The 16,216-nt window shown below is 40.8% G+C and overlaps 1 protein-coding gene across 2 annotated transcripts in view; it reads right to left on the reverse strand.

Moving 5' to 3' along the window:
- Window positions 1–1,413: 1,413 nt before the first annotated feature.
- Window positions 1,414–16,216, reverse strand: part of ATIC (5-aminoimidazole-4-carboxamide ribonucleotide formyltransferase/IMP cyclohydrolase) — a 45,912-nt gene continuing 31,109 nt past the window's right edge. Inside the window, exons 13-16 of one of the 2 annotated variants that reach the window (XM_058438692.1) lie at window positions 13,533–13,625; window positions 11,474–11,656; window positions 9,165–9,320; window positions 1,414–6,166 (exon numbers count right to left, since the gene is read on the reverse strand). In XM_058438692.1, coding sequence (XP_058294675.1) covers window positions 6,035–6,166; window positions 9,165–9,320; window positions 11,474–11,656; window positions 13,533–13,625 — 564 coding nt within the window. In that variant the 3' untranslated portion in view covers window positions 1,414–6,034. Of the gene's footprint in view, window positions 6,167–8,647; window positions 8,883–9,164; window positions 9,321–11,473; window positions 11,657–13,532; window positions 13,626–16,216 lie in introns of those variants that run through there. The other variant, XM_032754623.2, reaches the window with a different exon arrangement.

Consider the following 16,216-nt stretch of genomic DNA (forward strand, 5'->3'; position numbering starts at 1 on the left):
GAAATGATTTTTCTATTTAGTTATATTTCTATTGAAACTTCTATTCCATTTCTAGTGGTATGAAACTCATTAAAGTGATTAAGAAACATCACATCAGCACATTTAAGTGCTGAAATTGCTTCCTATTTAGTAAGTTCCCATTACTGTGGTAGGGAATGTGGCAGGTTACAATTAAAAAATCCCATTTTCAAGGGAGACAATTCAACTCTTAAGAAAAAAAAAAAAAAAAAAAAAAGACCGCTGTTGGGACTTCCTATGTTTGGAAATATTAAAGATTACCATTAAGGCTGATAAAGCAGAAGAAACACAAAGATGACCTTGCAGAAACTAAGAAAGTTTTTTTCAAGAATATATGACACTTAAACTTGAAATGCACGTTGTTTTCATTATCACATCGTCTCACTCCATATCCTCATTAAAATAAAAGATTCAATTTGAATTGCAAACAGAAACCTATATAAATTACAAATGAAGAGAATATGTAATAAAAGAGCAAGAGAAACAGGGCTTCAGCTGAAAGTCCCAAATGGGAAATTCCTTTTATAACATTCCTCAGTAGAGTCAGGTATGAGATATTAAGGCATGTTTTACATTTCCTTGAATTCCTTTTTACTTACTCTTTAGAGACATACAAGTTTTAACAATCTCAGGAGCCAAATTTATCTCTAAAACAGCTCGTGTGGAGCCCCCAAAGGACTGAAACTAGCACTGGTTGAAGCTGTACAAGGCAGCCAGCCCAGGGTGATGGACTGGGGCTGGCGTCAACTGCCCTGAAGCTACCCACCAGAGCAGGCTCCCTTAGGCAAAATACATCAAAGGTCAAGGAGTCTCCCACTGAGCCCTTTGCAACTTGGTACTTTGTAAATGGCCATTTCATTCTAGAATGAAGCACTGCCTTTGCCAGGAGACTGCTGAACAGGACTTTACAATGAAACCTGCCCATCTCTGTAATTCAGCTTCTGATGTAAGATGCTGAGCCAAGTGCTGGAAAGCTATTTTTGACTCAAAAATGTATGGCGATGGTGGAGGAACTGGAACCCTCATTCATTGCTGGTGGAAATGTAAAACGGTGCGGCTGCTGTGGGAAACAGCCTGGCAGCTCTTCAAAATGTTAAACAGTCACCATATGACTTCACAGTTCCATTCCTAGATATATACTCAAGCGAACAGAAAACATATGTTCATACAAAGACTTGCACACGGATGTTCCTAGCAGCATCATTCATAATAGCTAAAACTTGGAAACAACCAAAATGTCCATCGACTGACGAATGGATCAACAAAATGTGGTATATCCATATAATGAAATAATGTTTGATCATAAAAGGAATGTACATGCCGCAACATAAACCTTTAATATATTATGCTAAGTTGAAGCCAGACACAAAAGAGCACATATTGTGTGATCCCATTTATGCAAAATGCCCAGAATAGGCAAATCTACAGAAACAAAAGGTAGATCTATGGTTGTCAGGGGCGGGGGCGAAGGGGAAATGGACAGTGATGGCTAAGAGTTACCTTTTGGAGTGATGAAAACTTTATGGAACTAGATAATGGTGATGGCTGCACAATTTTGTGAGTATACTGAAAACCACTGAACAATACACTTTAAAGTGGTTAAGATGGTGAATTTTACATTATGCAAATTTTATCTTAAAAAATGCCACTTTAGTTATAGAAAATATAATTTTTGCTCCTTCATGAGGAAGAGATGTGGGGTAAGAGTAGATGAAGGCTGAAGGAACTCAGAAACTTTGTGGCTACCAATTTGGAAACTGAAGCAAAATTATCCATAAATATACACTTATTTTTTATAGTAATTTCCATAGGTTATCTTCCACTAGTTTCTATGCTTCCATATACACAAAAGCATTATGAAAAGAATAATTAGCATCTTTTTGAAACAGTATTTATCATGACTCAGGTGGTATTTTAAGTGCCCGCAATATTTTGTCTCATTTGCTCTTCAGAGCAACTCTAAGATGTCAGTATTGTTCTCATCTCATTCTACAAATAGAAAGTGAGGGAAAGGCAAAGTGAATCACTAAATATTACATACCTTGTAAGCAGCAGAACTGGGACTCGAACCTGAGAGACTAGCACCAGAATATATGCTTTCAGCCAGAAGCTATTCAGCCTTTTGGAGGAGTGAATCCATCCCCATTTTACAGAAGGATCAAACTCCAAGAGGGTTAAGCTATGTGCCCAAGATTGCCCACCTACTGACTGGCAAACAAGGTAGTGATTATCCTAAGAGACACAAAGACAATTTCCTCGAGGGAAAGATGGAGTCATGATCAAGCACAGGAATGTGGGGGCCTTCTAGCAAAATCTCCTTCTTGACCTGGATTTGTGGTGACACAGGTGTTTGCTTAAAAATTATACTTTAAATGGTAAAAGTTTCATGCACTTTTCTATATGCATACTTCATTACAATTTCTTTTAAAGATAAATTTGTGCCTGGCACAGTGTTTGGCAAAAATAAGGTATAAAAATGTCCAAGAATGGAAGGCACTGTGAGCTTAAAGACCTACAGGGTTCTGTGCTCTGAGGAAGGGACATAGGCTGGGCTTTAGAAAGGTGGCCTGGAGAGAAGCAGGTGTCAAAGGGCAAGGCAACGGGAGGAAGAGCGGAGGATCCCTTTCATGGACTGTTTTCTCCCTGTGCCCAGGGGATCCCCCAATAGAAATACACTCAGTATTGGTCAGGGCGTTGTTACATTATGGATCTTCTGTCCTTCTGTTGGAAACAACAGACATTAAGATCATTATGCATTTCACTTAAACACCAGTGAAACTCCACTCTTGACGTTTCAAATGATTGAATTATACGATATGTTATATGTTAATGGGGTTCCAGTTCCAGACCCTCCCAAAGTGCTCAACTTCCTTGGTTACTGGCTACCTCCACCAAGATTAACTTGAGTACATACAAAGGAAAACACCACTTCACAGAGCAAAATATGAGGAACCCAGGAGTGAGCTCGCATGTGAGGGGTGGCACTTTGGCTTAAGGCAAGACACCACTTTTTTTTGGCATAACACAGGGAAATGAGACAGTAAAATGAGAAAGGAGCTGTTGACAGCCCTAAACTGAGTCGTTTTCCAGAGTGAAGAATGGTTGCTTTTATTGCTAGGGTGCTCTTCCCCAGAGTTCATTCAGTCCTGTCCTTCCTGAACTCCTTGGGGCTGGCGAGGAGTGCATCAGTTGGTCTGTCTCAAGCACATGCTGCTGGGTAGCCAACGTTAGTCAGGGAAAATGAGCTCACAGGCCAACATACCACAACACTTGAGTAAAGAGATTTTAAAAGAACAGTAACATACTAGATTACAGATTCTCACAGAAGTAGAAATAGTAAAACAAAGCTAGAAAGATGATACCAACAACTGGAAAAGAATACCAGAAATATTTGAAGGGAAAAATAAAACTCCTGAAATAAAGGGCTCAATAGACAGGACACACAGCAGAATGGATACATTGTAGGAATTCATGAGAAAATTAGAAGACCAGACTAAAGAAATCTCCTGGAGAGATGAATAAAAAAAATGAAATATAAAATATACAAGAAAGGCTAAGAAATAGAGGAATTGCTTAGAAACGCTAACATTTGGATAAAATACCACAGAGAGAAGAAATGGGAGAGAGGAAAGATTAGCAGAAATAACAGGAATAAATTTCCTAGAATGGAAAACCCAGATGCCAACAAAGGGAAACAGGAATAACACCCACACCTAGACACACTACAGAAGCTTGAAAATACCCAGGAAAAAATCAAAGTTTCCCGAGAAGGGGACTGGGCATGGTGGCTCACACCTGTAATCCCAGCACTTTGGGAGGCTGAGGCGGGTAAATCACCTGAGGCCAGAAGTTCAATACCAGCCTGGGCAACATGGTGAAACCCCCATCTCTACTAAAAATACAAAAATTGGCCAGGTGTGGTGGTGCACACCTGTGGTCCCAGCTACTCGGGAGGCTGAGACATGAGAATCGCTTGAACCACAGAGGCAGAGGCAGAGGCTGTGGTGAGCAGAGATCACACCACTGCACTCCAGCCTGGGCAACAGGGAACGACTGTCTCAAAAAAAAAAGTTTCCAGAGAAGGAGCAAGAACCAGATTGACATCAGATTTTAAATACAACAATGGATGCAAGAAAAAACTGAACAGTATTTTCAAAGCATTAAAGAATTTAAAACCCAGAATTGTTTAAGCACAGCCAAAATGAATTCAAATATACAAGCATGATAAAAAATATCCTTAGCTGGCCAGGTGCAGTGGCTCATGCCTGTAATCCCAGCACTTTGGAAGGCCAAGGTGGGCAGATCACCTGAGGTCATAAGTTCAAGACCAGCCCGGCTAACATTGTGAAACTCCATCTCTACTAAAAGTACAAAAAGTAGCTGGGTGTGGTGGCGTGCACCTATAATCCCAGCTACTCGAAAGGTTGAGGCAGGAGAATCGATTGAACCTGGGAGGTGGAGGTTGCAGTGAGCCGAGAGCAAGCCATTGCACTCCAGCCTGGACCACATGAGTGAAAATCTGTCTCAAAAAAAGAAAACAAACAAACAAACAAACAAAAAAACCTTAGACATATAAGGTCTCAGAAGCTTCATCACACAGACGCTGCACACGGTTAACACAAGAAGAGAAACTGGAAGCACTGCAATAGATAGATGAAGTGAAAGTAACAGAAACCTTAGAAAGTTTGGTCTTAAAAAAAAGGCTAAGTGAAAATGTAACCCCAAGTCGAGGAATCAACAGGAGTTTGGAATGGGGTGGGGTAGGGGTGATGCGGGAGAAACTGGGAGTTAAAGCTTTTAGCTTATTAGGGGGGAAATACAACCGTACATTCAAAAAAATGTTAAGGAATTAAAAGTGGGTCAAACTTTACAAGATAGTAAAAATAGGCCTCAAATACATCAATAATTGAATACAAATGGGCTGACTGCAAAGGGAAAGGTTAACAAAATGCATTAAAGAAAACTCAAAACCAAAAGCAATAATAACTTTAAACATGTGTCCATGTTTTTAGCCTCAAATATATATGAAGTAAACATTTATAAACCTGCAGGAAGAAATTGGAAAAGTCATCCTCATGGAGGGAAGTCTCAAAACCTTTTCCTAAATTTTCAATAAATCAAACTAAAAAAATTTACATAACTACGGTTATCAATGTGTAAGAAAGGAGCAGAGGCACAAACTAAACAACATCACAGGAATGCAATGGCACAGCCCAGCATTTGGGAAACTATGAGACCAAAAATCTTCAGTCAATCGATTGCAAGAAAAAAATCTAAAAAGGAGAAACCAGGTGTTGAAGACACTTGAGACATGCCAATCAAATGCAATGGATGTACCAGGCTTGGGTTGCACAATCAAAAAACTGAAAAAAGAAAAAAAAATTAGCCATTGGGGGAGATCTAAAGGTGACTGGGTATTTGATATTCAAAATGACTTATCCTTTTAGTATGATACTCGAATGTGGTTATACACTATTTAAAATAGGCTTTTTATTTTCTAATAATTTTTTTTTTCTTGAGACGGAGTCTTGCTCTGTCGCCCAGGCTGAAGTGCAGTGGAGCGATCTCAGCTCACTGCAAGTTTCGCCTCCCAGGTTCAAGAGATTCTCCTGCCTCAGCCTCCCAAGTAGCCAGGACTACAGGCGCCTGCCACCACACCTGGCTAATTTTTGTATTTTTAATAGAGACGGGGTTTCACTATGCTGGCCAGACTGGTCTCAAACTCCTGACCTCAGGTGATCCACCCACCTCGGCCTCCCAAAGTGCTGGGATTACAGGCATGAGCCACCACGCCCGGCCTATTTTCTAAGTTTTAGATTTATAGAAAAAATTGTGAGGATACATCACACCTGATTTCCCCTTTTATTATTATTTTACATTAGCATGGTACATTTATTACAATTAGTGAACCAATACTGATACATATTGACTAAACAGTTTAGATTTTCTTAGTTTTTACCTAATGTCCTTTTTCTGTTCCAGGATGCTATCCAGGACACCACACTGCATTTAGTCATCACATCTCCTTAGGCCCTTCTAAGCATGACAGTTTCTCATGCTTCTCTTCTTTTTGATGATCTTGACAGTTGGAAGGTATTTTGTAAAGTCTTTCAACTAGGTTATATCTGATGTTTTTCTCATGATTAAGCTGAGTATAGGGTTTTGGAAAGAAGACCAAAAAGGTAAAGTGCCATTCTCCCATTTTGAGGTATTTCCTAGCAACATGACATTATCGATGTTGACCTTGATCATCTGGCTGAGAAAGTGTCAGTTTTCTCCACTGTAGTTACTATTTTATTCCCATTTCCATACTCTCCTCTTTGAAAGCAAGTCACTGTGTACAGGCCACACTTAAGGACTGGGAGTTATACCCATCGGTGGAGTATTGATATAAATTACCTAGAATTCTTCTGCATGGGAGTTGTAAATTCTCCACTATTTATTCTTCATTTATGTGAAAAATACTACAAACGGGAGCCACCATGCCCAGCTAATTAAAATTTTCTCTTTTTTTAAGAGATGAGGATGTCGCTATGTTGCCCAGGCTGGTCTTGAACTCCTGGCCTCAAGCAATCCTCCCAAAGTGCTGGGATTATAGACAGGAGACACAGTGCCCAGCCTGTTCCCATTATCATACCCTTAATGTTAACCTTTGGTCAAGCCAAAGAACCATCAAAAAGACAATGCACACTTAACTTATAAGCCAAAATCTATATTTGCTATTTACTGCTACATAATTACCCCAACTTTGTGGCTTACAACAGTATGCATCTCTCTGTATCTGTGGGTCAGGAATTCAAGAGCTCTTTTGGGCAGTTCTGGCTCAGGACTCTGAAGAGGTTGAAGCCAGATGTTGCCTGGGACTGAAGCTGGAGGATCCACCTCTGAGGTGGCTCACTCATGTGACTGGCAACTAGTGTTAAGCAAGATGGCTTCTCTCCTTGTGGAGGGCTGCTTAAATCTTACAACGTGGTCTTGGCTTATCCCAGAAGTAATCCAAGAAACTAAGGCTGAAATTGCAATGCATTAGGACCTAGCCTCAAAAGTCTTATTTTTCCTGCAGTATTTTACTGATCACACAAGTCAGCCTTGTTTCAATGTGGGCAGATCCTATGCTGGGGCTGGAAGATTAGCTGAACCAGAAATAACTTAGAAAGATGACCATTAAGAAAAAACTTCAGAAATTTTTATTTAGCAAGGGGATAGGTTAAAGACTTGGGAAGAGGGTAGGACTCATCAGTAAACGTGAACAATGGCAAAGGGTTTTAGTTGAACACAGGTGCAATGCACGGGAATGGTCAGGAGCACACAGGCAGGACACACAGATGCACAGGTCTGTCCTGACGAAGGAAGGCACTGCCCTCCCACTGTGCCCACTGCAGTGATAAGCCTGTAACTGGAATATTGGGTACAATTTCTTAGCACCAAATATTGACTACATTTTTATGCAGCTCCAGAGGGTGAATCTAGGGCTGCTGAAATTCTGGGAAACATTTCACTTAGCACTGAGAAAATATACATCAGATTATCCATAGAGGGGGTCAACAAGACTTACCAATCCCCTCTAAGGTTCCAGTTCACAGGTGCCAATCTGCTGTTTGTTTGGAAAGTAGACAACCAAGCTTCTCAGAAGTGTGATTAAAAATAAATGGCATGAGGCCGGGCGCAGTGGCTCACGCTTGTAATCCCAGCACTTTGGGAGGCCGAGGCGGGCGGATCACCAGGTCAGGAGATCGAGACCACGGTGAAACCCCGTCTCTACTAAAAATACAAAAAAATTAGCCGGGCGTGGTGGCGGGCGCCTGTAGTCCCAGCTACTCGGAGAGGCTGAGGCAGGAGAATTGCTTGAACCCGGGAGGCGGAGCTTGCAGTGAGCTGAGATTGCGCCACTGCACTCCAGCCTGGGCCACAGAGCGAGACTCTATCTCAAAAAAAAAATAAATAAATAAAAAATAAATAAATAAATGGCATGAGGGCCGGGCACGGTGGCTCACGCCTGTAATCCCAGCACTTTGGGGGGCCAAGGCGGGTGGATCATGAGGTCAGGAGTTCGAGACCAGCCTGACCAACATGGTGAAACCCCGTCTCTACTAAATACAAAAATTAGCCAGGCATGGTGGCGCACGCCTATAGTCCCAGCTACTCGGGAGGCTGAGGCAGGAGAATCGCTTGAACCCAGGAGGCAGAGATTGCAGTGAGCCGAGATCGTGCCACTGACTCTAGCCTGAGTGACAGAACTATTTTTTTGAGACTCCATCTCAAAAAAATAAATTAAAAAAATGAAAAACAAACAAAAAAATGGCATGAGAAGACTCCCCTGGGAGGAAACATGGAGCTTTAATATACAACTCCCATGCAGAAGAATTCTAGGTAATTTACATCAATACTCCACACCTTTAAGATGGGTGTAACTCCCAGTCCTTAAGCGTGGCCTATACACAGTGACTTGTGCCATGTCCTCTGGCTGCTCAGCTCGTTTGGTTCCTGGTAATGTTTATGTTTCACACGGGCAGTGCTGTGGGATGGGCTGAGCTCTGGCAGGCAGGGGTGCTCTGGAATTCCTCATTTATGTGTCATGTGTCAGTTCAAAGAGCCTGCATCTTTAACATAAAACACAACTACCAAAAACTATGGATCCAGTGATTAAGAGACACTGTTTTATTTTTTTTTAAAGTTATTCTCAAAGTTTCAGGCGTGACTGTTTACCTACACATAAGCAAGCCAAAAAACAGTGTGTGATAAAATCAGTGGTGGAAGAGCCGAAGGTTCGTATGAGCAAGGATGATTCCCAGTTCGTCGCAGGCCTCAATCACAACTTTGTCAGCAGCAGAACCGGAGGGAGCCGCAATGTACGCCACACCACTCTGGGGGAAGTATATTGATTTTCAAAACGCGATTTTATGTAAAAACCTGCAAAACTCAAAATCCCCTCTAAAAAGCATACGCTAACAAAGATACACTCAGTCAAAAAGGCAAAATAACAGGATTTGGGTTCTCCATCCACCCAATGGAGAAGTCAAATGGTTCTCTGAATATTACTGATCTGTATCACTTTGCCACACCTTTTAAAGATCAAAAGCAGGATTTCTGAAACAGTTTCTACATAATGCTCAACTCTAGGCAAATGCACCCAATTCCATACTTACCCTTTTAGCTCTGTCTACATTATCTCGGAAAGGGAAGAAGGCATCAGAGCTGATAGAAACTTCAGTCAGTTTCTCAACCCATTCTTTCTTCTCTGCCTCAGTGAGTAACTCAGGGACTTCCTCAAACAGTGCCTTCCACTTTATCAAATCTTCATCCTATGCGGGGAGAGAGAAAGGAAGAAGCTTGGTCTGACATCATCTTTAGTTCTATGTGGTGCAAATCACCATGCCAGAAAGCACCTGGGCATTTTTCTTAGGACTTATTTTTATTATTATTATTTTTAGACGGAGTTTTGCACTGTCAACAGGCTGGAGTGCAGTGGTGTGATCTCGGCTCACTGCAACCTCCACCTCCCGGGTTCAAGCAATTCTCCTGCCTCAGACTCCCAAGTACCTGGGACTACAAGTGCACACCACCACACCCAGCTAATTTTTGTATTTTTGGAGACAGAGTTTCACCATGTTGGCCAGGAGGGTCTCAATCTCTTGACCTCGTGATCCACTCACCTTGGCCTCCCAAAGTGCTGGGATTACAGGCATGAGCCACCGCGCCCGGCCAGGATTTCTTGATTGTAAATAATTACCATTATTTACATGGAAGTTCAAATATCTAGAATCTCTTTGATGCTTTTAGAAATATTTTCATTAAGGAAAAAAAGTGATTCTAAGTTTACCAAATAAAGATAATACCATTTTGCTTTCTAAATCAGTTTATTCCAAGTACATATGTAATTTTTTTTATTTTTGGCTAAGCTACTTACATAAAAATACACTGTTTTAAAATCTCTAATTTAAATCTACTTCGTATCTACTACTTTATGTCTATTAGACTACTGTCTAATTTAAATCTACTGCTTTGGTACTACTGTAGCAAAGAAAGCAAATAAAAAATTGTGTTCCAAGGGTTTTCAAAAAAACCCTCTATATCCAATCTAGGAAAGAGATGAGGATGAATGTTCTATAACTACATTTATACAAAAATTATTCTAAACATAAAAGCAGCTGTAGACAAAACACAATTCATAATATTTGCTATGTTTTGAGTGTGTGTATCCACTCCAAAATTCATGTTGAAACTTAATCCCGAATGCAACAGTATTAAGAAGTAAGGTCTTTAGAAGGTTATTAGGTGATGAGGGTGGGGCCCTCATGAATGGATTACAGACTTATAAAAGGGCTTCAGGGGAAGTATGGCCCTTCTGTGAAGTAAGGACACAGTGTTTGTCCTTTCCAGAGAGGGCTGTGCCATCTTGGAAGCAGAGGGTAGGCCTCCCCAGACTCTCAGCCCACCAGTACCTTGATCTGGGACTTCACAGCCTCTAGAACTATGAAAAATAAATGTCTATGGTTTATAAGTTACCCAGCCTGCAGTATTGTGTCATAGTGGCACAAACAGACAGTTAATCATATTTTACAAGGTGCTTCTATCTTGGGTGATGTTTTAGCTTTGACATACTTTTACTCTTGTTCACTTCCGGGACTCTTTCAGGACTAGTAGCAGGGGTTGACTGGTAGTATCAAAAAGAAAAATCCAAGTATCAAAGTAAAAAAAAAAAAGATATCTTAAGGACTTCAGTTACATTCTGCAGCCTCACTCTTCAATGACACTTATGTTGATTCCTGCTCCTGAATAAAAAACTGAGGGTAGTCAATTGGCTCTTCAGAAGACCATCTAGTATTTGATTAGCAGGCTTCTGTTTTCCATCCAGCATTTTGTTAGGCACGCAATATATCCAGAAACCGGGCTAGATCTTTTCTTCTGGCAGGCTACCTACCTAACGTTTGCGACTGTAATGTTCCTACATACCTTCTTCAAACAGAAGAACATGAAATGTAACAAAATATATCAAGTTATTAATGGCACATGTAGAAAATGTGGTGGGAGAAGACCCCAGGGTTACCTGCCGTCAGGCAATTTGTATTTAATGTTGAATATAGACCCGTCGGACAGCAAGCACCGTGCCTGACATGGTGGCAGGCACCTCAACGTAGGTGAAAAGCAGTCCTTGTCATCAAAAGCTTATAATCTACAGGGGAAGTACAAATATACAAACCTACACCAAGGCTGCAACTTAAAAAAACAGAAGTCTGTGGTTTCAGAAAGGGGTCAAAAACAATGAAGAAAGTTACATGAGACAGAAGAACATGAGAAATGTGTAAGAAGTTTCAATGATCAATTTTAGATAACATAGAATTTCAAGGAAAGCATCTTTTCCTCTGTGTGGTGATGAAGCCAAAATCTGTTACACATAATAACAGGGATGAAATGAATATTAACACAGCCCAGAACCCAATGCCAAGTCTTTCACCTCGCCAATGGTTCCAGTCACATATTGATCGATGGCATTGGAGATTTCTGCTCTCTTCACTCCTGTTTTAAACTTCATCGAAAGCACTTGTGGATGGTGTCTAAGCCACCAATAGTTTGCCTTATCTCCTGCAAGGCGAGTGCAGTGTATACGAGACTGCTGTCCTGCTCCAATGCCGATAACCTGAGGAACACAGACATCAAAGTGAACACCTCTTCCAACGACACTTTCTTCTCAAAAGGACCTTTTGTGCACATTCTCCAAAACCTATTTATTAGTTTTGTGGAAGAACATATCAGGCCAAAATAAGAGAAATATAAATAATTTTTAAGTCATTAAAAAGGGTGGGGTAAGAGGTTTATAACTACTATTCACACCTCTTCAGTGATATGTGACGTATGACTATTAATATTCTAGAATTCAATAAAATTGATGGTTTGAGGGCAAAAAAAAAAAAAAAAGTTAAAATAAATGACCAATGCTGGGTGCACTGGCTCATGCCTGTCATCTCAGCACTTTGGGAGGCCAGGACAGAAGGATTGCTTGAGGTCAGGAGACCAGCCTGGGCAAGATGGCAACATCTCATCTCTACAAAAAATAAGAATAAAAAAATAGCTAAGGGTAGTGGCGCACACCTGTAGTCCCAGCTACTCAGGAGGCTGAAGCGGTAGGACCGCTTGAGGCCAGGAGTCGAAGGCTACAGTGAGCTATAATCATGTCACTGTTCTCTGGCCTGGGCAACAGAGCAAGACCCTGTCTCTATAAAAAATAAATAAATAAAACTAATGACCACAAAAATAACTATGGTTACTTGAAAGTCTTTGTTTGCCCCAGTGTACAAATTACAGTTAAAATATCAACTCTCAGAAATTGAGGTAAGGATCTGACATGGGTAGCTAAAAGTAGAAACAATTCCACCAGGTACAAATGTTCTTCCTTCCTTCCTCTATTTCTATGGGTTGAATTCTAAGCACCAAGGACTTAAATGCACAGGTGTGTTTTCTGGTTTTAGTTCTTATAATGAACAGCCCCTAAGCTGTCTGTCCAACAGTCCATCTCTTTCTGAGCACAGCTGCTGGCAACTCCGCACACAGCTACAAGAGAATAAAAGAGACCACAAATATCTGTGCAGCCGCCTCCTCCTCAACATCAGGAATGAAGCACTCATTCTACACGGACTTACAGAACTTTTTAGAACATGACGCCAGTAGACACAATCTCCCAGGAGTTTGTTACTACAGAGACTGGCAATCTGGGGTCTTCCAGGCCATAAGCTAATTCATATCCACCCGCCTCCCTGTCACTTGTGGGCTAAATAATTTAACAAATGCCAAGAGATAAGCTCAGGACACCGTGTGAAGAAAAGGCTAGCAGAGACCTCAGAGATGAACCAGCTCAATCTTGTATTTTGAGGCTCGGGACACTAGGAAAGAAGTTCAATATCTTGCTTAACATCACACAGTAAGAAATGTTCAGTATTTAATTGTGGCAGCGGTCACATACTGTGAAATTTGTGAAAACTGGTCAAACTGTACATTTAAAAAGATGAATTCTACTGTATACAAATTATGCCTCAATAAACCTGATTTTTTAAAGATGAGGTTAACTCCTAGTCTAACAGTCTTTCTACTCAGCAGATTCTTGATAAGACAACGTAAGAAATAATGTGAAAACACCCTGCAGGCTCGAAAATATAGGCTGGCGGGTGGCAGTACTGTAACTTACCTCCTCTTCCCTGGAAATAATACCAATGGGGGAAAAGGAGAGTAAATAATCCAGTTTTGTAACAGCTGTTAGAGTCTCACTAATCCAAAATGTGTCAACCTACTCAAGGCAAGAAGTGGCACAACTAATCTGAGTGCCTGGTTCCAAAGATATTTTCTGATCATCATTAGTTTTAACAGCCCACCAGGATACTGAGGAAACACTGACAAACACAAAAGAGAAACATTTGGCAAATATTCCCTTTCAAGCTGTCCAATATCTAAGGCAGACGGATGTTTACATATCATTTCGTAAAACAACAGTCCCCCGAAGGCAAGTCCAACAGCCCACTTACCTGCCCGTTCTTGGCGTAGCACACAGAGTTAGACTGAGTGTACTTGACAGCAATGGTGGCTACGATGAGGTCTCGGAGGGCAGACTCTGGCAACTGAAACACATACACAATGGTAAATCGCATGGGGCCTTTTAAACTCATTTAACTTTAAGCGTCTTTTTTTAAATATTATTTTTTGCGGTTTTTTTGAGTCAGAGTCTCACTCTGTCTCCCAGGCACAATGGGACAATCTCCAACGGCACAATCTCGGCTCACTGTAACCTCCACCTCCCGGGTGCAAGAGATTCTCAAGCTTCAATTAGAGGCGCACACCACCATGCCTGACTAATTTTTGTATTTTTAGTAGAGATGGGGTTTCACCGTGTTGGCCAGGCCAGTCTTGAACTCCTGAGCTCAAGTCATCTACGTGCCTCGGCCTCCCAGAGTGCCACAATTACAACAGGTGTAAGCCACCACACCTGGCCAACTTTAAGCTTCTTAGTTCTATTTAATGTGAAAGACCTACAACATAGTTATACCACTCAAATGACAGAGGGAAATTAACTGTTCTCCTACACACTACCATGATTTACTTAAATATTTAACACATTTGTGGTGGAACTTAGCACAATGCATCCATAGACACAAACTAATGTTATTTTGCAGCAATCGTGGATTAAGCCTTTTTATATCACACGAGGTAAGAACTAACATATCCATTCCAAAACTGACAAACAGTATTTTCTTGAGCAGAGTACTTTTAAATATCTGGAGACATAGTAAAATTTATGTTCAGAACCAATGCGGAGAATTGTTTCACAGACATCACAAATCATTATGATGCACACAGATAGCCAAGACTGTTTGGAAAAATCAAATTAGGATCATTTTCTCCTTTGTTTAGAATAATTTAAGTAGAAACTGTTCAAAAACCATTAGGAATTACCGGTCCAAACAGAACAAGAATAACACCCAAAAATATCACTATCTTTAGTATAAGGCACGAATACAAATGGAAAAGAAGGATGATAGTCCACATCTGTATGCTAAGTGGACAGAGGACATTCGCTACAGCCAAAGGATAAGTTGATAAATTTGACTTAAGTAAAATTAAGAACTTTTACTCTGTAAAAGATTCCTCGTTAAAGAGGATGAAAAGACAAGCTACAGACTAGGAGAAAATTAACAAAACTAATCTCCAACAACAAACTAGCACATAAAACATAAAAAAACTTTAAAAATTCAGTAACAGGCCAGGCGCAGTGGCTCACGCCTGTAATCCCAGCACTTTGGGAGGCCAAGGCGGGTGGACCACCTGAGGTCAGGAGTTCCAGGCCAGCCTGGCCAACATGGTGAAACCCCATCTCTATTAAAATATAAAAATTAGCCAGGTGTGGTGGCGCATTCCTGTAATCCCAGCTACTCGGGAAGCTAACACAGGAGAATCACTTGAACCCTGGAGGTGGAGGCTGCAGTGAGACAAGATCGTGCCACTGCACTCCAGTCTAGGTGACAGAGCGAGACTTCATCTCAGAACAAAACAAAACAAAAAAACTCAGTAATAATCAAAAATTTAATTAGAAAATGGACAAAAGACATAGAGACATTTCACCAAAAAGGATACACAGGTAGCAAATAAGTACACAAAAAAATGTTCAACATAATGAGCATTTATGCAAATTAAAATCAGTGAGATATTGCTACATACCTATCAGAATGTCTTAAAAAAAAAAAAAAGTGGCAATACCAAAAGCTAGTAAGGATGCAGAGACACTGGATCACTCACCCACTGCTGGTGGGAATACAAAATGGTACAAGCCACTCTGGAAAACAATTCAGCAGTTTCTTAGTAAACTAAACATGCAACTACCACACCACAAAGCAGTTAACAACCCTGGGCATTTATCAAAGAGAAATAAAAACTTATGTTTAGGCTGGGCACAGTGGCTCATGCCTGTAATCCTAGCACTTTGTGAGGCCAAGGCAGGTGGACCACCTGAGGTCAGGAGTTCCAGGCCAGCCTGACCAACATGGTGAAACCCCATCTCTACTGAAAATACAAAGATTAGGCAGGTGTGGTGGCGCATGCCTGTAATCCCACTCCTTGGGAGGCTGAGGCAGGAGAATCATTGAACCCAGGAGGCGGAGATTGCAGTGAGCCAAGATCGCACCACTGCACTCTAGCCTGGACAACAGAGTTAGACCCTGTTTCCCCAAAAAACAAAAACCTTATGTTCTCACACACACACACACACACACAAACTGTACATGAATGCATGATGAGTGAAAATTACAGAAAGGAAAAACAGATTTGTGGTTGCCCAAGCGTAAGGAGAGGGTGGAAGCAGTATCAAGTGAGCCTGGCTACAGAAGAACATGAGGGATCACTGCGGTGTTGGAAATGCCCTGTGTCTTTAACTGTTATCAATGTCAATGGCATGGTTGTGGAATTGTACTGTAGTGTGACAAATGCTAGCATTAGGAGAAATAGGGTAACGGTTACATGGGAACTCTTACAACTGTATGTGAATCTACAACTTTTATCTCAAAATTAAAAGTTTAATTTAAAAAAGCTATTAGGATTTCCTAAGAATTTATTACTGTAAGGTATTATTAATGTTATGTATCTTTTATCTGCTATTTGAGTCACCAACTATAAATCTGATTCCTTTGGTTCCCAGAAAACTTAGTAGCAAAAGCCAGTT

The sequence above is a fragment of the Hylobates moloch genome, unplaced genomic scaffold, assembly GCF_009828535.3.
Source record: "Hylobates moloch isolate HMO894 unplaced genomic scaffold, HMol_V3 SCAFFOLD_1, whole genome shotgun sequence".
NCBI classification, from domain to species: domain Eukaryota; kingdom Metazoa; phylum Chordata; class Mammalia; order Primates; family Hylobatidae; genus Hylobates; species Hylobates moloch.